General features: G+C 38.5%; 1 protein-coding gene across 1 annotated transcript; it reads right to left on the bottom strand.

Annotated features, from left to right (window-relative positions):
- Positions 1–698: 698 nt before the first annotated feature.
- On the bottom strand, positions 699–22351 carry SNAPC3 (small nuclear RNA activating complex polypeptide 3). Its single transcript, XM_074197547.1, has 9 exons — positions 22061–22351; positions 20940–21017; positions 16169–16253; positions 15484–15588; positions 12246–12395; positions 5288–5370; positions 4245–4409; positions 2111–2218; positions 699–1001 (listed from the first exon to the last, which is right to left on the bottom strand). Exons 1-9 carry the CDS (start codon positions 22336–22338, stop codon positions 854–856), a joined length of 1200 nt encoding a protein of 399 aa, XP_074053648.1. The 5' UTR covers positions 22339–22351; the 3' UTR covers positions 699–853.
- Between the last annotated feature and the right edge of the window lie 1292 nt (positions 22352–23643).

Genomic DNA, 23643 nt, shown 5'->3' with positions numbered 1-23643 from the left:
CCATCAAAACAAGTGATAACTTGGTAGGAAACATTTATAAATTAAATTTTTCCTTTACAATAGTGTTAAGATTCAGTTCCTAGTACTTTTGAAAGTAATCCAAGCTTGCTCATACTTTTTTTTTCTCCTTAATTCAAATGATTACCAACCTTTCAATGACGAGCTTCTCTTTGAGCAGACTGGCTCCCAAACATCCAGATGTTGTTTGGCTTAACCTGGACAAAAGAAAATGAAAACCTGCACATATTTTTAAAATGTCAAGATTTAGTAATAGTAATTTCTTTCATAATTTGATTTTTCCATAAACAAAATTTTTTAAAAAAGAAACCTTTGAACTTTTTACTCAGATTCAATATCAAGGTTTTTAGCCTTTTTGGGGGGTTCAAGCCAAAGTTTCTACACACAAAAAGGCAAGAGTCAACAGAAACAGTGGAAATCAAAGTTGCTCTGCCAAATTAACAGCAAGGACAAGTATATAATAATCGCTGCAAATATTTTGCAATTAATTTGATTTTTATTAAATATTACCCTCCCCACTCCCACTTTGATATACTTGCCTTCTCTTGAGGTCCAGTTCCTTGTTAGAAGTAATAAGTGGGTCTAACTTTATTACTTGTAACTTGAAAGGAATGACTAAAAGTACAGGTTGCCTTGGGACCATTTTGGTTAGGTCAAAATAAGAAGAAATAATTTATAAATTAAGACTACTATGAATTTAATAGACTAAATGGGTTATCACAATAGTAGATTGCTTTCCAGTAGTTCCAGTAGATGGCTTAAGATGCTCCTGGCACCACTCCAAACAACCATGAGTATTCAAAGCTAGTTTGTAGGCAGTGTTTCTGTGTTGTCTTCAGTTAAAAGTCCCAGGATCTACATAAGGATAAGCAAGGAATTCCCCTAGTTTGTTGCCTTCAGAATCGTAATGAAGCATTCGAAAACAAACATCACAGAAGAAACAGGGGTCCTCTGGTGCAAAGCAGTCGTTGTTGGTTACCCATCTGTGTTATAAAGAAATTTATAGTGACATTGTTTTCATACCTTTCACTCAAATGCTAAAAATAAAAAAATCCTCTTATTACCAAAATGAGCAGTATTTTCTACTGATGAGGCAGCTACCATAGCCTTTGACTCTACCAGGTCTGTATCCCAAAGAAATCAAAAGAAAAAAGGACCTATGAACAAAAATATAGCAAAACTCTGTGATGGCAAATTTGGGGAATGGGCATAAGTTGTAGCATATATCTGCATTGGAGTGCTACTTTGTGAATTAACAGCAATATGGTAATGATCATGACCTGAAAAATGCTATCATCCACCTCAGGAGATGAACTGAGTGTAAACTCAAATATGAAAAGAAACATTCATACTCAATGGGAACCAGTGAACTTGGGTTCCATTGACAAACATTTTGAATTTCAAATTCCTTTTCCATTTAAAAACAAACTGATATTATCAGTATACATGTCAAATATTTCCACATTGTGTAAGAAAACATCAAAGTGAGAAAAAGACATTTTAAAAAGGGGAGATACACCTTTTAAAAAAGGAAAATAGTTTTTTCTGAATGTGAATGGTATTTTCCATCACAAGTCTTTTGTAATTGTAATTGTTACTGAGAAAAGCTAAGTATCATAGTGGATCGTATAATGTGCTGTCAATCGCTATAATGTTTCGGTTCTTGCTCACTCAACATGTAAGTTCATCTGAGTCTTGGTTTTTCTGAATTTGGCTTGCTCACAATTTCTTATGGAATATACTACGTGTATCCTGTGCATTTCTCAAACTTTAAAGCTCAGTTTCATTTTCTGAAAAATTTTTGGGCTAACCAAAAATTAACTTTAGAACTGCAAGGTGCAATTATTTGCTTCCTAGGATTAAAATGGAATTTGTACTATGTACAAACCAGAATCAGAAAAGTATATTTAATGTACCCAAAGAATACTCTTTCCTTTTTTGGAAGGGCATTTCCCATATAGGGTCAGAATGCTATTATCTCCAGTAAAATCACTGATAATGAGAAACATTAAACAGAAGATTACTTACCTGGCTGTGGACATTTTACAAACACTATTTGAGAAATATTCATTAAAACACTAGGATTACTTACCTGGCTGTGTACATTTTACAAACAAAACATTTCCTGGTCCATAACCAGTGCTTCTTGATGAGTAGGGGATAAAGTGTTTTATCCAAGCAGTCATCATGATGTACAAGCCTTTTGGCGTAAGGAAGAATACATTAGAGCCAAGACAAAAAGCATTACATCACATAACCTTCACAATCTCATTTGTTACTGTCCACATTACTCATTGGCACCATATGTAAGAGAATTTCTCTATAATTATAAAATGTTAAGAATATAACTTTTTAATGGTAGGAATATAATTTAATGGTTGACTAGTTTGCCAAAATCCATTAAGATCTGAGTGTAGACTATGACTGTTTTTTAAAAAGTGTTAAATAAAATACAAAACTGATATGGACAAGGTAAATGGTAAAAATGAGTCAAAAATCTATAGAAAAAAATTCAGAGCAAATACAATTACTATCATTCTTCTAATCATTCATTGGTTTATCCTACATATTCAATCATTTTTATCCTCACAAAATCTTTTTAGAAAGGCAATGGGGTTAAGTGACTTGCCTAAGGTCACACAGCTAAGGTAATTCTTAAGTGTCTGAGCTTGGATTTGAACTCTGGTACTCCTGACTCGAGGGCCAGTGCTCTATCCACTGCACCACCTAGCTGCCCCACTGTATTCACTTTCAATGTTTAGAATCCCTAGCTTCCTTTAAGAAATCGGTTCAGGTGCTTAATGCTTTCTGAATTGTTGAACTGAACCACATCCAAACTTCTGTATCTTCTCTAACATCCCTGACACATCATCTATTCTATACTTAAGGAAGTTTTTTTTAAAAACCATTACGTAACCTTTGTTAGCATCATCTTCATTATATCGAACTAATATAGGTCTCCTATTTCTGTTATTTGCACTCTCCTTTCCATGTGAAAGTCTTTCTTTTGCATATTTCCCATGCATTCTACATAACACTGCAAAATCCCTAAACATCAAATAATTAAATTTAGCATGTCTTAAATTATACAGAAAACTAAACTAACTTCAGAAAGATTTGCAATAATTGAAATACCAGCAGTAAACCAAAATAATTATCACTTGAGAGTTTTAATTAACTGGGATTTTAATATCCTTCAATGAAAAGTACCATCCAGCTTTAATTAAAGGTTGAATTTTTTTTTTTACAAGGCAATGGGGTTAAGAGGTTGAATTCTAAGTCAATTTTTAACTTGGTTGTAACTCATGAAATCTCCCAGAGAAACAATTTTATACGGTGGTTAGTAATAACCATATTCTCAGGCCAACCAACATTAGCCTTTTTTCATTCATAGTGAAGCCTAATTATAGGACCAAAAGCATCTTAACTATTTATAAATCTAAAAAATGAACATGAAATTTCAAGCAAGATGCCCAAAACACATCTACTTCTGCTTACAGTTTCAGTGACATGGCTAATTCCTTGAACAATGGGTGACTTCCACCACCCTCACCGTAATAATCTAGTTTAGGTGGAAAGAATGCTCTGGCAGGAAAGAGAACAACAGGAGCATATGCTGGTGGAGGTGAGAAATGGTGACCTTCCCACTCAAATCCCACTGATGATCTCAGAAAATTTAAGGGCTTTGAGGGTGAAAAATACCATGGCAATGCTAAATTGATAAAAGACAGTAACCCTGGAGGTAGGTAGCAAGGGTTTTATATATGTAGACATTTTAATCCAAGTATTAATAAAAGGAATTCCTCTATTTGTGCCATGGGTAAGGAAACATATCAAGACTCATCAATATAAGCCTTCTAAGTAATTTTTTTTTCATAGAATTGCTAAAACATTGTTTTTCTCTCTTACCAGTTGGTAAAGGCATTAACCAATAATTTAAATACGAAAGGGGAGAAAAAAGATAAAATAAGGTGCATAGGTTACCCATAATTATCCCTTATCACAGCTTTTTGTATTAAATGAGTTAAAAATTTAGATTTACTACTAAATGAAATAGAAGACAGAAAGTGAAGAAATTCTAATTATGAAACTTTGGTCACTGAATTGAAATAAAGTGGGGTTTTTCTTTGGCTTTCAAAAGCCTTAATGACATTAAAAATTCCCCCCCCCTTCTGATGTATATTAAAAAAAAATGAAAAGAGGATCAATTAACCATTTCTACAAACCTTATATCTGTGATGATGACAATATGTTCACAATCTCCCTGATGACAATACAGATAAGGAAAACCTAATTTAATGTACAGGTCATTGAAGGTGAAATCTTCCATTTTAGCAGACTGGAACTTCCCATATCCTCGATCATGAGACTCTGACCACTCAATAATTGTTCTGAAAATAAGCACACATATATATATATATATGTGTATGTGATCAGCCAGGCTGCTCAAGAAACCTAAAAGGCAATAAACCTTTGCCAGGACTCTCATGTTGCACTTCAACCAATACAGCCTAATTAATTGGAGAATTGTCAATTCTAGAAGGAAATCATTGCTTAAGGTTTGTACAGCACTTTGCCAACATCTCATTTTATCGATACCACAATGGAATATATATATATATATATATATATATATATATCTTTGCTTCCAACTGTCCCCATTTTATGTATGAGGTAACTGAGGCGAAGTCAAGTTAAGTGACTTACTCTGCTGGTAAATAGTTGACTTCAGATTTGTACTTAGGACTCTCTACTCCAGGTCTAGTATTCTATCTATTGTGCCACCTAGATGTCTCCTCAAGTTTTAACTAAGTAGTTTTATATCATGCTTTAAGAAACCTCTGATCTTCAGCACAATTGTTAATGACCTTCCTCTGCTTAAGAATCAAAATTCATTTTCCTATCCTGCAATAAAGAACAGCTTGGTGATGTGTTTTAATGGCATGATAAATTACATTTTTTGGATTACTTGCAATATAAGCAATTTAAATAACTGAGTATTTTTTTAAAAAATGTTTTTTTCACAAAAGATATTTGCAGAAGTTACTATAAATCTATACTAAAATATATATTCTCTATACTACCCTGGTAGGAAAATTACTATTTTGGTTTGATAAATGAGTATGACTACCTGGATGCTCTGATTATAGAATTATCAAAAAGTTAGGTAATCAAAATAATTTTTGTCCAAAAGTCTTAGTTTCAAGGTTATTTATATTGACTACATTTTTAGAACGGGAAAAAATAGATTTTTATGAAGAGTTATTACCTGCTCAAATCTCTGCATTCAGGGTATCTTCTGTCATTGTAAAATGTTCCTTCAAAATAAAAGAAAGCTGACTTGTAAAGATCCTACAATAAAAAAATAAGGGAATTGGGGGGGATATATCATCAATAATTATACAAAAATGCATACATTATTAAAATTTGCCATGGTGTTAGCCACTAGTATTTTTAAATTTATTTTATTTTTTTGCAAGGCAATGGGGTTAAGTGGCTTGCCCAAGGCCACACAGCTAGGTAATTAGTAAGTGTCTGAGGCCGGATTTGAACTCAGGTACTCCTGACTCCAGGGCCAGTGCTCTATCCACTGCACCACCTAGCCACCCCACTAGTATGATTTTAAAATTATATTAAAATGAATTTTAGGAGAACTCAGTACACACACACACACACACACACCCACCCACCCCTATCATTTCCAGTTCATTTTATTTTGCTGTCATTTTACTTGGTATATTCTGTTTTAAATGTTTATTCTTGTATTTGAAGCATGTCCATAAAAGTTATCCCCTTAAAAACAGCATACTAAATCTCTTCATTTTTATATTATATGCACATATTTCAATAGGAAGATATTTTGACGGAACCTAAACCTTTTCATGCTAACAACCTTTTTTTTGATAGCATAAAGTGTTATTTTTTTCCGGCTGCTTATCTTTAGCATAGTTGTATCAGTAATATTCTGTTGCACGTGTGCAATTTTTAAAAATGTTATTGAAGTGTTTTCATAGATATTATTTAGCTTCAACCCTCTTTTAATGATGACGAAACTGTGCTGGTCAATGACTTGTCCCAAGTGTCCAAGTTAGTGGTAAGACTAGTATTAACACCCAGTTCTAAGAGTCCATAATTTTTTTCTAGGCAATGGTAATAAGAGTAAAATAGTCTCTGTAAATTATTCAGAAGCATCCTATTTTTCCTATCATATACACTTTGTTTGGAGCACCAATATCACCAAAAACAAAACTTGAATAGTAAAAGGAAATAATGTTTTTCAATTAGCAAGTGATTATTTTTCTCCCTCTTCCTTCTCCCCCTTGTGAGAAATAAAGAAAATAAATAAAAGAAAAACTAAACCCTTGACTATGTGTAAGTATAGTCAAGCAAAACAAAGTCCTATTCTGGCCACAACCAAAACCTGTGCTTTCTTCTGTATATTAATCCATCACTTCTCTATCAGGAAGTGGATAACATTCTTTAACACCTATGCTCCAAAAAAAAAAAAAAAAAAAAAAATGAAGATTGACTCCTCATATAAGGAAATGAATAAAGTTTTTAGAAAGACAAAGATTCTGATAATCACTATTTTCTCCCCCAAGGATTTCTGCCTATGTGAACAGTCACCATAACTATGAGACTGAAGTGAACTGAAAGCGCAGGTCAAGGCCAGGTTGTAAGCGAAACATCTGAGGGGAGGTGGAATGGTGGCCACCTATGAACTGTGTTCTCATTAAACAGTGAAACATCGAGAGGAAAAAAGTCTTAAGAAATTTTGACCTGAGGTCTGTTCAGCCATGCCATGTCAAGAGTATTTAAAGATGAAACTGGAAGAAAAACAAAGTGTGTGTAAATGGAAAAGATCCACAGCACTCCTGGAATAATCTACTGAGGAGTTCACCACAATGGTGGAATCACCACAATTAAGACTTCCACATCTCTGTAACCTCACGAGAAGTAGAAATAAGCACTTTAAGGCAATGAAGTAGGGAAGAACATCTGAAGCACCCCAAGCACACAGAAGAAATCTGTGTGGGAGGGTCACCCAATTCTCAAAGAATTGAAACCAATTTTCAAGACATTTCAAAGAAGGGAAAAAAATTAAATAACTAGGGGGGCTAGGTAGCGTAGTGGATAGAGCACCAGCCCTGGAGTCAGGAGGACCTGAGTTCAAAACTAGCCTGAGACACTTAATTACCTAGCTGTGTGGCTTGGGCAAGCCACTTAACCCCATTGTCTTGCAAAAAAAAAAAAAAAAATTATTCTCCTGGCTGTATTCACTGAACTTTGTATCAGTTCACATAATTCTTGCCACAGTTCTCTGAAACAATCAACTACTTTTAAACATTCTTTAAAAAAAAAAAATACAATTGTGAGTTCTTAATGGAATCTGAATACAGATTGAAGAATACTTTTTTTTAATTTTTTGGTCTATTTTTTAATACAACATGACTAATGACTAATATGAAAATATTTTACAAACACACACACACACACACACACACACTCTGCATCAAATTGCTTTCTTTCTTAACGGAGGGAGGGCCTGAAGAGAGGAAATTTGGAACTCAAAAATTTTAAAATGAATGTTAAAAACTGCTTTTATATGTAATTGGGGAAAAAACCACCTTCATAGGAATAGTTTCCCACCCTCTCCCCCACAAAACTAGCTTTTAGTCTGTTTTTCTGGGTTTTGCAAGGCAATGGTCTTAAGTGACCTGCCCAAGGTCACACAGTTATGTAACTATTAAGTGTCTGAAGCTGGATTTGAATTCAGGTACTCCTGATTCCAGGGCCAGTACTCTATCTACTGTATCATCTAGTTTTCCCTAGCTCTTAATATTTTTTACTTTTATAATTTTTAAATAAATAGAACTTTCATTTTTATTAATCTTTCCCTGTTGATTTTCAAGATTTTCATTCTGGTGCTTTGTTGGGAATTTTAATTTCTTTTTTCCTAATTTTTTAAAGTGCATGCCCATTCCTTGACCTGCTCTTTCTTTATTACACTGACATAAGCATTTAGAGATATAAATTTCTTTTTCATGCTCATCTTTTTATGCTTTTCTTACATCTGTGCTTAAATATCTGATTCTCTATTCTACTCTGATGTTTTCATCAGAAATGATTGAAGGGTCCTCTACTCTTTGAATATTCTTTTTCAACCTTGAAGGATTATACTCAGTTTTTAGTAGGTAGTAATCTTGGATGTAATCCTAGCTCCTCTGCCTTTTAGAGTATCATATTTTTTTTCTTTGTTTTTACAAGACAGTGGGATTAAATGACTGGCTCAAGGTCACAGAGCTAGTAAATATGAAGTGTCTGAGGCTGGATTTGAACTCGGGTCCTCCCAGTCCAAGGGCTAGTGCTCTATCTACTGTGCCACCTTTACCCCAACATAGTTTAAACTCTTTGCTCCTTTAACCTGGAAGCTGCCAAATCCTCTATAATCTTGACTATAGATATAGGATATTGAATTGTTTCTTTGGGGATACTTGCAATATTTTCTCCTTGACCTGGAATTTCTGAAATTTGGTTATAAAATTCCTAGGAGTTTCCGTTTCTTGTTTTAGCATCTTCTTCCACACAATAATCAGTGGATTCTTTCCACTTTTTACATTCTGAAGCTATGATCTTGGGGCAGTTCTTTCAGGCAGTCCAATAATTCTTAAATTGTCTCTCTGGATCTAATTTCTAGGTCACCTGTTTTTATAATAAGATATTTCATTTTCTTGTATCTTTTCATTCTTTTGACTTGCTAATTTTTTTTCTTAGGTTTTTTGCAAGGCAAATGGGGTTAAGTGACTTGCCTAAGGCCACACAGCTAGGTAATTATTAAGTGTCTGAGACTGGATTTTGATTTCTACTTTAAAGTTGGGATCTGGGGGTGGCTAGGTGGCGCAGTGGGTAGAGCACCAGCCCTAGAGTCAGGGGGACCGGAGTTCAAATCCAGCCTCAGACACTTAATAATCACGTAGCTGTGTGGCCTTGGGCAAGCCCCTTAACTTCCATTGCCTTGCAAAAACAAAAACAAAAAAAAAAAAAGGCTGTGCTTCCAGGGTGGGGGGTACTGTCCCAAGCTTCAGGTTTTTAGTGCTTCAAAAGTAGTATGATCCAAGGAGAGGTGAGGTCCATCCTCTCCTGGCCTGTGCTTTGGTTTTCACTCAGGAAGGGACCTTGCTCCTCTATAAACTGCACACACTGGTACTCCTTTGACCCTGGAATTATGACTAGGTCCCCTGCTCTCCTAGATCTGTCACAAGGACCACTACTTTCCTAGAGTTACAGGGACGTTTCTGCTGGAACTGCAAATAGTGCCCTTGGGGAGGCTACAAATCCTCCACCCTGGAATTGTAAGCAGGCCTCTGCTCCCCTGCAGCTGCCAGTGCTAGTGCTACTCTGAATTTAACATTAATTTAGGCAGTAGTTTCATTTGTATTTATATTGGTAAGCCCAACCATTAGGAATGACTTTATCTCTAATCATTTAGCAGGACTTTTGCCTGGACATTAATCTACTAGTTTACAGTTTTCATTTAAGACAAATATTTACCTGGGCCTGTAATGTAATAGGAAGAGAGTTAACTAGATTATATTAGACAAGCTACATAGCATTTTCAACAATTCCAGCTGGTTCACAACATAAAAATGCATCTTTTTAACATTTTAATTCCCTTGGTGATCCTATGAATTATGAAACATCACGATCTCCAAAAAATAGATAAAAATCTCAAATGATCTAAAGGGAAATCAAGAGATATCAGCAGGATGAGCATATTAACCACTGATGATCTACCCATTAGTGGTAACATAAAAGGATGTCCTCCAGGAGATTTGTGTTTAGAAAAGTGGTCAGTCCTATAGAGTAAAGAATGAATGACAGAGTTCAAATGCTAGGCTTTTATCAATGAGATTTTTTTTCTTTAGTTTTTTTGCAAGGCAATGGGGTTAAGTGGCTTGCCCAAGGCCACACGGCTAGGTAATTATTAAGGGTCTGAGGTCGGATTTGAACTCAGGTCCTCCTGACTCCAGGGCCGGTGCTCTATCCACTGCGCCACCTCGCCACCCCTATCAATGAGTTTTTCCTAAGTCCAGAAGAGAGCCAGCATACTGAGTAGAAGCTCAATGGAGGACTTAAGAAAGGACAGATAAAAATAGCATCAGATGAGACGGGTAAGAATGGGTCATGAGTTCTACTCCTGCAGGGAGGGAGTATTCCCAGATCTAGTGAAAGACTGAAGGACTATAGCTCTCACCTCTATTTCTAGCTCTTCCCTTCCTATCATTCTTTCTAACTTAAGCAAAGAATGAAAGTGAGCAGTTTTAAGAAATAATTTTGGATATAATAAAAAAGTATTATTAGTCTATACATACCTAATTCACTTCTTAAATACTTAAAATTTGTGATTTGATATAGGCCCTCTTCCAGGAGACATAGGTCTCAACTTCTCCAAGATTTAGCAAAATAGTTTGAATTAGACCAGTTTTCATTGAAGGGCTAACTGTTAAGTGGTAACCACCCCCCCACTTAATTTAGCTAGATCACACCTTAAGAGTTCAAAACTGCAATGAATTCCCTCTGTAACATACTAATAGATCTATCCTGATAGCTATAAAACACTTAAATCAACACTATAAATAAGATCAAGTGAAGGAAACTGAACAACAACATGATTTGGATAATGTAGTTAAAAGTTAATTTAGGGTCAGCTAGGTGGCACAGTGGATAGAGCACCGGCCCTGGAGTCAGGAGGACCTGAGTTCAAATCCAGCCTCAGACACTTAATAATTACCTAGCCATGTGACCTTGGGCAAGCCACTTAACCCCACTGCCTTGCAAAAACTAAAAAGTTAATTTAACAGATAGGGAAGGGATTAATGAGAGAAGAGAGGAATACCACTTTGGGAAATTTGGTAGTCCTTTTTCTTTCAAATACTGAGTACTGGTTAAACATTAAAAGCAAAGTGCTTGGAGAGATACAAAGACATATGACTATTCTCAAAGAATTAATAATCTATTACAGTGGTTAAAACAGTGGGTGTAGGGGGCAGGTAGGTGGTGTAGTGGATAAAGCACCAGCCCTGGAGTCAACAGTACCTGGGTTCAAATCCAGTCTCAGACACTTAAAATTACCTAGCTGTGTGGCCTTGGGCAAGCCACTTAACCCCATTTGCCTTGCAAAAAAACCTAAAAAAAAAAGGGGGGGTATAAATAATTATAAAATATCTTAAGACAAGTATTCAAGTATTATGAACAATCCTAGACCAGGCTTCATGAAGATATCTCCTTGAGGACAGAACGATAAGAATTCTTTGGGTCTCAAGTCTCCTCATCTGTTAAAAGGGTTGGCATTTTTAGCTCTAAGTTTCTGACTTTCAAGTTTGGTCAAAGCATGAATAGGTAATATAAGAAAGGGAGAGATCACAACTGTGTTAGGAAGATGACTAGAAGCAACCTCCTTTATAGATGTGCAGGAAAAGAAATTGGAAGTAAGGGAAACAGATATAAGGCTACTCTGACAAGGAATTGAACTAGGAAAGCAAAATAGGAATAGAAAGTGAAATATGAGATCAGGATTGCAGCAGCAGATTGATTAGAACTTGAAAACTGACTGGAAAGACATCAGAAAAGATTCTGAGATTTAAAAAAGGCATTCTGATAGTTTCATATTTAAATAATTTAAATTAAATATTTTAAATAATAACTCATGTTTTTCAAAGTACTTAAATATCCATTACTGAGGTAGAAATTATAGGCTAGAATTGCAAAGAGGCAGCAGAGGATCTAGGTTTAAATCTCAGCTCTGAAGTTCATGCTCTTTGTCACCTTGGCCAAGTTATTTATCCTCTTCGTTTCAGGTTTCTCATTTGTTAAAGGAAGGCCTTGATGAGGGCTTCAGATCCCATTCAGCTCTAGATCTAAGACTACGACACCCGAACATTTTAAAGCTAGGTAACCAGACAGAACATGCAATGGCAAACAAACCTCATTTCCTTTAGTTTAATGATAGTTTTGAAACTTTACTCATTTCTCAAGAGCCTAGTGGTTTTTTTCCCCATAGTTATTTACATTTTCTAGGAAACACTCAAGAAGGCTGACTTGAAAAAAATCATTATCTCAAAGCCAGTCCAGGAAAGCATTTGATGAAACATTTGTCTAAGATTATAAATTATTATGTGCTACTTTTAGCACTTGCCTCATTTTTATGCAAAAAAAAATCACCTTACCTTACTAGTGTGCTCAGGTGCCTGGTCAGGTGTGCTGCTGAACTCTCCTCCAATTTGAAGGTCACTGGCACAGCAAAATGAATCTCTGAGCTCAGTGAGCTTTTGACTGCCCAATACCAGCAGGGTTTGATAGGGTTTGCGTTCTTTATGCTACAAATCAAACAGTAAGACAAAAGTCAGCCTCAAAAGGGGAAATGTACCTGCACCAAGATTAGGAACCTCTCTTTGCAGACAGGGTAAACTGTAAACAATACTGGACTTAAAAGTAAGAACCCATGTTCAAATCCCATTTCCAATACTTAAAAGTTATGCTGTTAAGTTGGCCTTATGCAAGACTCTTTAAGCTTAGGGACGGCTAGGTGGCATAATGGATTAAAGCACAGGATAAAGTCAGGAGTACCTGGGTTCAAATCCGATCTCAGACACTTAATAATTACCTAGCTGTGTGGCCTTGGGCAAGCCACTTAAACCCATCTTGCCTTGCAGAAAACTGGGAAAAGAAAGGAGAGAGATGCCAGGAAAAACATGAAAATGAAGGCAGCAGCTTAGTCAAGGAAATCCAAAAAAAATGCTGAAGGAAACAGTATGCTAAAAACCAGCTTAGGTCAAATGGATAAAACAGTTCAAAAAGTTATTGAGAAGAATGCCTTAAAAAGCAAAACTGGCCAGATGGAAAAAGAGATAAGAAAACTCTCTGAGGAGAACAAATCCTTCAGACAAAGAATAGAATTCAGGGAGATGGATGAATCTGCCAGAAATCAGGAATCAATACTTCAAAACCAAAAGAATGAAAAATTAGAAGAAAATGTGAATCATCTCATTGAAAAAACTGATATGGAAAACAGACGTAGAAAAGATAATTTAATAGAAATGGAGAGAATCCACCGATCCCCCCCCCAAGGAAGAGATCCCAAAAAACCAACCCCTAGGAATATTATAGCCAAGTTCCAGAACTCCCAAGTCAAAGAGAAAATATTACAAGCAGCCAGAAGGACACAGTTCAAATATCATGGAGCTGCAGTCAGGATCACACAGGACTTAGCAGCAACTACAGTGGAAGCTCGTGGGCTTGGAATATAATATACCGGAAGGCAAAAGAGCTTAGAATGCAGCCAAGAATGAACTACCCAGCAAGGCTGAATGTCCTCTTCCAGGGAAAAAGATGGACTTTCAATGAACCAGGAGAATTTCAAAGGTTCCTTTTGGAAAAAAATGGAAATGGAATGGGAGAAAGAAAAAGGAGAGGGGGAAACAGTCCCAGATATTTCATGTAATAAGATTTTTTTTTATTACAATGAGCTATTGCAATGACATGGAAGGGGGGAGGCAAGGGGGAATGAGGGAAACTGCTTTCATCAGAGATGGCTAGGAGAGGAAACAGCAAATATACTCAATGGGGTATAGACATCTGGAATAAGGAGGAGGGGGGACAGGGGGAAGGGGTGGGGATGTGAATAAAGGAGGAGAGGATGGACCATGAGGTGAGAGTGGTCAGATATAACACATTTTCTTTTTTACTTCTTGCAAGGGGCTGGGATTGGAAGGCCTGTCCGAGACCATAGGGCCAGGTGGTTGCTGGGTCTAAGGGGTGGTATGGGGGCTCAGGGCCTCTTGGCCCCAGGACCAGGGATCTGTCTGCTGCACCACTCAGCAACCCTACAGCAGAGTCAGAGTGAAAGGAGAGAGAAAATAGAGTACATGGTAGTGGAGAAATAAGGAGGGAGTTGCGATCAGCAATGGCAACTTTGGAAAAATATGGAAGCAACTTTTGTGATGGACTTACCATAAAGAATGTGATCCACCTGTGACAGAGTTGTTGGTATGGGAACAAAGACTGAAGCACATTTTTTATTATTATTTGGGAGAGGGTTCAGGGCAAATGGGGCTGTGTGGCCTGCCTGGAGCTGCATAGCAGGGTGATCTTTGGGTGTCTGAGGCCAGATTTGGACCCGGGTGCTCCAGGCTTAAGGGCCAATGCTGTGTCCACACCCAGCCACCCCTACTATTATTACTATTTTATTTTGGGTCTTTTTTTTTCCTTTTTTTGGTTTTTGCAGGGAATTAGCGTTGGGGTGGCTTGCATGTCACAAGGCTGGGTGATTGTTGGGGCTGAATATGAGCTCGGGTACTCCTGGCTCCAGGGCTGGTGCTTTGTCCATTGTGCCACCTGGCCATACCTACAATTATTACTATTATTTTTTTAATTTTAATTTTTTTCTCTCCCCTTTACTTTATTGCTCAAGCGAGTCTATATTTTGTGGGGGGAGGGGCATTCTGTTTACTCTTAAACAAGAATATTTTATTAATGTATAAAAAACATTTGTACAAAAAGAGAATAAGTAAATATAAAATAAAGTGAACATTTTTTTTAAAAAAGAATAAAATATAAATCCCTGTTTGTTCTTTTTTTAAGCACTTGGTCTTTAAAAGATTGAAGTTCATCTCAATTTTCCAGCCTTATTATACATTTTTCCTTTCCACATTCTGCCACCAGCCAAACTGACTTTCTCTCTGAATCCCCTATTGTATTCCAATGACTTTGTACTGCTGTCCCCAACTCACAGACTGGAATGTAATCCCTTCTTGGCTTTCTTTACAAAGAATCCCTCCCTCCTTCCTTCAGTTCAAGTAGACCACCTACATGACTTGAAGCCTTTCTTGATCCAATCAAAGAAAGTGAGGTCCCTCCCCTAATTACTCTTTTCTTTTTTTGTTTGTTTTTTACAAGGCAATGGGGTTAAGTGACTTGCCCAAGGCCACACAGCTAGGTAATGATCAAGTGTCTGAGGCCAGATTTGAACTCTAATGCTCTATCCACAGAGCCATCTAGCTGCCCCTGTTACCTTTAATTTAGAAAAAAAACCCGATATCTTATTGTCTGATTTTGCTATCTCTTATATTTTATGTTTCTTCCTGATGTGGGATTTGAACTCAGGTCTTCCAGACTCCAGGGTCTGTGTTCTATCCACTTCGCCACCTAGCTGGCCCCAATTACTCTTTATCTTTATTTCATTTATGCTTATACTAACATGCATACAAAAACATGTAGAGACATATAAATGTATATTTAAGCACACTGTAAGCTTCTTAAAAGCAATGATAATTTTTTTTAAAGATGCATCTTAGGACCAGCCAATTTTCATAATATTTGAAATTGGTTACTTCAGTAAACCAATCATGATAAATATTTAAGAAATTTTTATCATCACTGAGTTATTTTTTAGTTTTCAGAACTGACCTTACAAAATATAACAGGATAGAAGATATTCAGAGTTAAAATAATTTCTCCTTCATTAACTAAGTCTGCTGGATTTGATGGCTTCTTTCCTATGGCATGTGACTCCTGATGGGGAAGAAGAAAGGAAAAAATGAATAATGTCCAAGTAAGCTTCTGGAATACAAAAAAACTACTTTATATTTCATCACTGAATATGATCGTGATTTTATACATTACTTTTAAGATTATGATTTACTGAAAAAGGATTAAAGACAGAAAAGAAAGGAGATGACCCAATAAATTTCCATGACATTACAAAATCTCGTCTTTTATCTGTCTAAAAATCCTTAGTTTTCTTATAATAAGAGCAGGGATGTGTCTGGAAGATGAGGCAGGAATATAAGCCCAAGTTCATGTGCAATACAGAAAAAGAAGCAGGAGCTGGGAAAGAAACAAAGTCAATTCTGAGAAGAGAACCAAGTAAAAGGGGAAAGTATTAAGAGCAGGAGAGTCAAAAGCAAAACCTGAGGGAAGGGTAGTAGTCACTGGGATGACTTACTTATTTCCTCTCCTCCCCCCTTCCTCTTTAGGGTTTGCTAAGGATTCTAAAAAACTCCCTAGGAATGTTAAGTTGAGCAAATACAATAAAAAGGGCTTCACTAAAGCTCTGTCACATAAAGAGTGAGAGGAAAAGAAGTAATCTTACCATTTCATAAGCAAAGGTTTCTTGTCTGCAGATTCGATCCACTGTGATGGTTTCTTCTCGATGTTCCAATGCCCTCTTTCTAAGTCTATTGAGGTTTTGGTAAAATAAACAAATATTTCTTCACTAAAATATCAAGGATGTCTAATTTAGAAATTGTTTGTAGGGGTGGCTAGGTGGCATAGTGGATAAAAGCACCAGCCTTGGGAGTCAGGAGTACCTGGGTTCAAATCCAGTCTCAGACACAATAATTACCTAGCTGTGTGGCCTTGGGCAAGCCACTTAACCCCATTTGCCTTGCAAAAAAACCCAAAACAAACAAACAAAAAAAAAACACCTAAAAAATAAATTGTAAAACCATATGAAGATTTTTCTATAAATAGATGCTTTAATGTCTATATTGGGAATTTTTTTCACCGAAAACAGAAAATTTTACCTATTCTTTCCAGTACACTCAATGATGCTGATTGTTTTAAACATTAAATGAGTCAACCTAATTTTTTTTGAATTATAAAGATTTTATTTGAATTTTGCAATTTTCCCCCTAATCTTATTTCCCTCCCCTCAGCCCCAACAGAAGGCAATTTAATTGAATGTGATGAGAGAGAAATCATGTACTTAAGGAAGAAACATAAAATATAAGAGATAGCAAAATCAGACAATAAGATATCAATTCCCCCCCCCAAATTAAAGGTAATAGGGGCAGCTAGATGGCGCTGTGAATAGAGCACCCGAGTTCAAATCTGACCTCAGACACTTCATAATTACCTAGCTGTGCGGCCTTGGGCAAGTCACTTAACCCCATTGCCTTGCAAAAAAAAACTAAAAAAAAAATTAAAGGTAATAGTCCTTGGTCTTTTTTCAAATTCCACAGTTCTTTCTCTGGATATAGATGGTATTCTCCATTGCAGACAGCCCCACATTGTCCCTGATTGTTGCAGTGATGGAATGATCGAATCCATCAAGGTTGATCATCGCCCCCATGTAAACCTAATTTTTAAGAAACCTCTAAAATTTCACCAAACAAAACAAAAACACTGGTTCTAGAAAAAACTGGAAAGATTTGTATGAACTGATGCAAAGTGAAGATTTAGCAACTCTGATCAACAAAATGACCAGTTATAAATCCAAAGAATTAAAAAAAATGCCACCAACTTCTAGACATAAAGAGAGCAAGAGCGAGGATGGTGCTCATGTAATATACTCAAAATATAGGACCATATTTTGGGACATGGCTAATTCAGGAATGTTTTGCTTGCTTGTAAAAAGGTTTTGTTTTTCTTGTTTTCTCAAAGTGTGGGTAAAAAAAGGTGAGAATTCAGAGATAAATATAAAATAAAATTTAATTTAAAAAATTACACTAATTACATTACTTATGTAGGAAGTGGATTACTACTAAATATAATTTAAATTCCTAAATTTGAAAGAGAAAATCACGTAACCATGATACGAATGGTCTAACTCACATATACTATTCTAATTTCTAATTGTCTAAATGTATCACAGAAATAGAAAGCTAGAAAAGACCTTAGAGATCATCTCTTTTTTTTCAGGTTTTTGCAAGGCAAATGGGGTTAAGTGGCTTGCCCAAGGCCGCACAGCTAGGTAATTTTAAGTGTCTGAGACCAGATTTGAACCCAGGTACTCCTGACTCCAAGGCCAGTGCTTTATCCACTATGCCACCTAGCCACCCCTAATATAGGTTGTACATCTCCTAACTCTTTCACGAGTTTTACAAATGAGGAAATTGAAGCCCAGGAAGGGGAAACAATTTTCCCAAGGCCACAAAACCAGATGGTTGCAAAAACTCCTTTTGCAGCCAATAATATGTGATTTTCATCAAATGACACTAGGTAAATAATTTAAATGTTTTTTTCCTTCAAGGGATGGGAATTCAGAGAAGTCTGGAAGGATTTGCATGAAGTAATGCTGAGCGAGATGAGCAGAACCAGAAAAACATTGTACACCCTAACAGCAAACATGGGGGGTGAAGATCAACCTTGATGGACTTGCTCATTCCATTAGTGCAACAATCATACACAATTTTGGGCTGTCTTAGATGGAGAATACCATCTGTATCCAGAGAAAGAATTGTGGAGTTTGAACAAAGACCAAAAACCATTACCTTTATTTAAAAACAAACAAACAAACAGTTATCTCATTATGTAATTTTGCTATCTCTCTTATACATATTTTTCTTCCTTAAGGATATGATTTCTCTCTTATCACATTCAACTGACATGGGGGGTGGGGGGAAGGGAAGCAAGATTAGGAGAAAAAATTGTAAAACTCAAAATAAATAAAATCTTTCTTTTATTAAAAAATGCTTTTCCTTTGAAGTTACTTTTTTCCCCCTAGAGGTTGGAATGAATTTTGCCATCTATTTTATTTTTATTTAAGGCAATAGGATTAAGTGACTTGTACAAGGTCACATAGCTAGGCAATTATTGTCTGAGGCTGGATTTGAACTCAGGTCCTCCTAACTCCAGGGCTGGGGCTCTATCTGCTGCACCACCTAGCTACCCCTCATCTATTTGATTTTGACCAACAGCACACAAATGCTTGATCACAGAACAAAATTAAATCAACAGGCCCATGTGAATATGTGAAGGTTGACTTCAATTTCCATAAAATTCATGTGTTTTATGGCACTTAAAATCAGCACAAATAGTAATGATTCCTCTCTAGAGAACCAAAACCTTCTCTTAAATGGCTAAAGCAGAGAATTTATACATGTTACATAAATGGTTGAAGGTTGTGGAAGCAAATGTCAGTCTCTGCAACCTCTCTCCCCAAATACCTGCCATGAGTATAACAACAATTGTGTAGTCTCTTTGTTGGTCAGAGAAAAGAATATTGCATTACAATGAAATGGGGCCATCACACACACTCAATTTGCGTATGTGTGCATCTATATAATATTTACTTTAGATTGAACTTATGACTTCATTAATATAAAGAGTTCCTTATAAAATATTCCCTCTATTAAAGTATATTTGAATCTGCTCTGCTATAGTTATAGAAAACTGAGAGGATAGAAAATAAAACTGGTCTGGCCATCAAGAAGAACAAAGTTCAAAGTCCCACCTCTGTCACATATATTGGTGGTGACCCTACCCCATCTCTGGCCCCCACCCCCAACTCTCATCCTCTTCAAGTCACTGAACCTCTCAGTACTAACAAGTATATATATATCATCCAACAAAACAAACTCCTCTGCTGGCCATATTCAAAAATTCTTATCTCATTGTATATCTGAGTCTATTTTTCTGGCAGCATATTTCATCCTGTTCTTTGGAATTGTATTTCACTATATAAGTAGAAGTTTCTTAGACCAGTGGAGTCACAGGAGACATTCCAAGTCCTGGGAACTTATGTAGCTGATGCAGTTCATATCAGCTTAGGATATGTATAGGTTGTTCTTCAAGATATTTTCTCCATGAAATGATCACCTACTCTGATAATTATACTTTAGGAGAAGAATTTCTACATTGGAATCAGAAGACTATTCAATTAATTTTTTTTGTTTTGTTTTTGCAAGGCAATAGGGTTAAGTGACTTACCCAGGGTCACACAGTTAGGCAATTATTAAGTGTCAGAGGCCAAGTTTGAACTCAGGTCCTCCTGATTCCAGGGCCAGGGATCGGATCTATCCTAGCTATCTCAATTCAATTTTTTTAAAGGTATTTGCAAGGCAAATGGGGTTAAATGGCTTGCCCAAGGCCACACAGCTAGGTAATTAAGTGTCTGAGGCTGGATTTGAACCCAGGTACTCCTGACTCCAGGGTTGGTGCTTTATCCACTGCGCTACCTAGCTGCCCCCTCAATTCAATTCTTTTAAGGGGTATTTGGGTAGGGAAGGTTTGGGGCTGAAGAACACAATAGTACAACCTTTGGCATGGGTGAACATGTAAAGTTTCATCCTTTGTTTACCTTTCAACTGTTCCTCTGCTTAGAAGCAACATTTTTCTCAGTTTAAGGTAAAAGAAATATGGCACTAATTCCTCGTCAAATTTACTTCATCACAATTTATTGAAGGTACAATTTTGTCCAAGTATATACCCTCAGAATGGAGTGGGGGGGGGAATCTCAGGGAGGTGGGGTTTTTTTGCAAGGCAATTGGGTTAAGTGGCTTGCCCAAGGTCACACAGCTAGGTAATTATTAAGTGGCTGAATCTGGATTTGAACTCAGGTCCTCCTGACTCCAGGGCCCTATCTACTGTGCCATCTAGCTGCCCCCACTCAGGGAGGTTTAGTATGGACAAACTGTCATAGAAAGAAGGAAAATAGCATAGTTAAGCAACCTATGAGTTTTTGATTTTCTTTACTAAAGTGAACTTTGCAAAGTATCAAGGAGATATATATATATATATATATACATCTTTCTCTTTAGCAGTACAAGTGTAAAATTAGGAGGCTGGCAGGAGGAATGGAAAGAAAGATGTGAGATATTATAAAAAGAAGATTCAAAAGGACTTAGGATATGGATTTCAAGGGAATGGAGAAGTCAAGGCTGCCTTTTTTTTTTTTTGTTAAACCAGGAGTCTAGAAGAATGATGGTACTTGTATCATTAATAGAAATACTATGCAACAAGTTAACAAGAGGTTGATACTTAGAAATCTCATCCCACAAATATTTTGAAAGAAACTATATTTCTTGGAATCTGGCTAGTATTAATATAAAAGTATTACATTATTGAATGTAGTCAGTATCTTCACTGGAAAATGAACTTAAAAAACCCATATCGTATTATAAAATCAAAGTCTACTATACCCCAAAGTCACTAGGTTGGTGTCTTCAGGAATGACTTCTGGATCATCTTCCTCTTCAGAGTACTTCAACTTATCCAAGCTAAATATGGAAATATGAGAACAGATATTTTGCATTTTTTACTTAGAAGATATCCATCCCTGTCTATTAGGGCCTCACAATGTCCTGATCAATTAAAAAGCAAGGCATATACAGTGACATCACAAGATAAAACTGTTCTGAAACGAACAGTTAGGTGCATATGATGTGTTTAACTTCTTCCCCTTCAATAAACCTCCACGGAAGTCAATAATTAGTTAACATCTATATCACATTTACTCTAGGCCAGGAGCTCTGTCTGCTAAGCACTAAACAGCCCTGTGGGGTGGAGGTGGGCGCTATTATCCCCATTTCAGAGATGAAGAAACTGAGGCAAAGAGAGGTTAAATGAGTTGCTGAACAAGAGAACGGGTCTACTACTTTCCCAATACTATTAGTGGCAAAGTAAAATCAACAAGTTTTTTTTTTAAATTTATTTTTAAGGTTTTTTTGCAAGGCAATGGGGTTAGGCGGCTTGCCCAAGGCCACACGGCTAGGTAATTATTAAGTGTCTGAGGCCGGATTTGAACCTAGCTGCCCCCCTTTTTTAGAAAGAATGTTTTCTTGGGGGGGGGGCCGTCCGGGAAACTGACCAACGATGACATCACTTAAGAAAACACTAAGCGCGGCTGCTATCTGTCACACAAGGTCAGATTGTAGAATCAAGGCCAGAAGGGCACGAATCCGGCTTCTTATTGTATTTTAATTAAATGAATTCATTTGCGCGTGTCTGTATGTAGGCATTCAGGTTTTTGCAAGGCGGCTTGCCCACGGCCCCACCAGTCTGGGGTCCTCCTGGCTCCCGGCCACCCAGGAGAGAAGGCCCGGTTCTGGCCCCGGAAGGGCCCGGGCTCGGAACTTCGGGGTTCCGCCGGGTTCGCTCCTCGGGGGCCGCCCGCGGGGTGGGGCTCCCCCGCCCCGCCCGGTCCTGCCCGGCCCGGCCCACCCTCGGGGGGACAACAAAGGAGCCGCCCGGCCTCCCCTCCCCCACCCGCCCCGGGCCCCGGGCCACGCGCGCGCTGAGCAGGGGGCCGGGGCGCGCTCACCCGCACACGAGGCCCAGCTCGGCCGCCGTCTCCGGGCCGCAGCCCAGGGCCTCGGCCACGGCCGCATCCTCCTCCTCGCCGGCCCCGTCCGCGCCGCCGGGCGCCTCCAGGGAGAAGTCCCGGAGCCCGAGGAGCCTCTCCCTCCACAGGCTCCCCACTGCCCGCACGAGGAAGGGCTTGGTGTTCAGCTCCGGGATCTCGTACTCCGGGAAGCTGAACCCGCCCGAGGAGGCGCCGCCGCCGCCGCCGCCGCCGACCCCAGCCCCATCCGCAGCCATGTCCGTCCTCCTCGGCTCCTCGTCCCGCAAAAGCCGGGTCCCACCCCCTCCGCCACTCCCACCCGGGGCGGCAGCGCAGCGCCTCGTGGGACTTGTAGTCTCCGGCTGTCCCACGTGAGCGGCTCGGCCGGGAGAACAAGAGAAGGCGGGACTACATTTCCCAGAAAGCGCCGCGCCGCGGCCGAGCGGCGCAGAAAAGCTCCGGAGCGTGTCCTTCGCTCGCATTGTTCTCTGCATAGGGAGGAGCTGCGGGCGGGAGCGGCCTCCGCCGGCCCGTGCCCCGTGCCCCGTGCCCCGTGCCCTGGCTTTCACCTCCCCACCCACCCGCCTCGCCTCCTCGTGGAGGGTAAAACTGCGGCTTCTGGCAGAATGCCCTCTGTGGGGGGTGGGGAGGGAGCAAGGATGGGGGGAAATTCTAAAACTCAGTCAATGAACCTCTTTAAGAAAACTACAGACTGGCAGAATGCCTTCTGTGGGGGGGGGAGCCAAGGATGGGGGGAAATTCTAAAACTCAATCAATGAACCTCTATAAGAAAACTACAGACTGGCAGAATGCCTTCTGTGGGGGTGGGGAGGGAGCAAGAATTGGGGGGGATTGTAAAACTCAAAATAAATAAAATCTCTAAGAAAATACGAATTCTGCATGAAACAATGTCAACACTGGCAGAATGCCTTCTGTGGGGGTGGGGTGGGGAGGGAAGCAAGAATGGGGGAAATTGTAAAACTCAAAATAAATAAAATCTTTAAGAAAACTAGGAATTCTGAGGCGGGGAAACCTTCCTGTGAAAGGGACTGGGTCACACACCCACCCTTTGCGACTAGCCCCCCCCAGCCGGAGTCTTGGGGAGAAGGCAGCAGGGGTCCTGCTTCTGCCAGAGATTTGAAGATTGCTGCCCTTTACCATCTTGACCTGGAAGGATCACCAGGTCCAGACCCCTTATTTAACAGGTGATGGAATTGAGAGGCATCATATCTAATCACTGACTTTGCAAGGTCGCACAATTGATAACAGAACTGGAAGTCAGATTTAGGTCATCTGACTCTCTAGAGTCACCTCTGCTTCATGCTTGTATCTTAGAAATGACACCTGGAGGACAAGGACAACGTGCTGGGGACAGGAGCTGAGCACCGCAGGAGGAAGCCAGATCCAGAGCTTTCTGGAGAGGTTGTGGCCCTGCGTGGTCCAGGTTGACCTGAGGAGTGTAACCCTTCCAAGGCATTTACCTCCACTTGATGATGCCCATCAGCATGAAGTCAGATTTACACTTAACAGCACCAAGGTTTAGAAGTGAAACAAAAGTGGGA

The sequence above is a fragment of the Macrotis lagotis genome, chromosome 8 (assembly GCF_037893015.1).
Source record: "Macrotis lagotis isolate mMagLag1 chromosome 8, bilby.v1.9.chrom.fasta, whole genome shotgun sequence".
NCBI lineage: Eukaryota > Metazoa > Chordata > Mammalia > Peramelemorphia > Peramelidae > Macrotis > Macrotis lagotis.
This window is presented reverse-complemented; position numbering and strand designations above follow the sequence as displayed.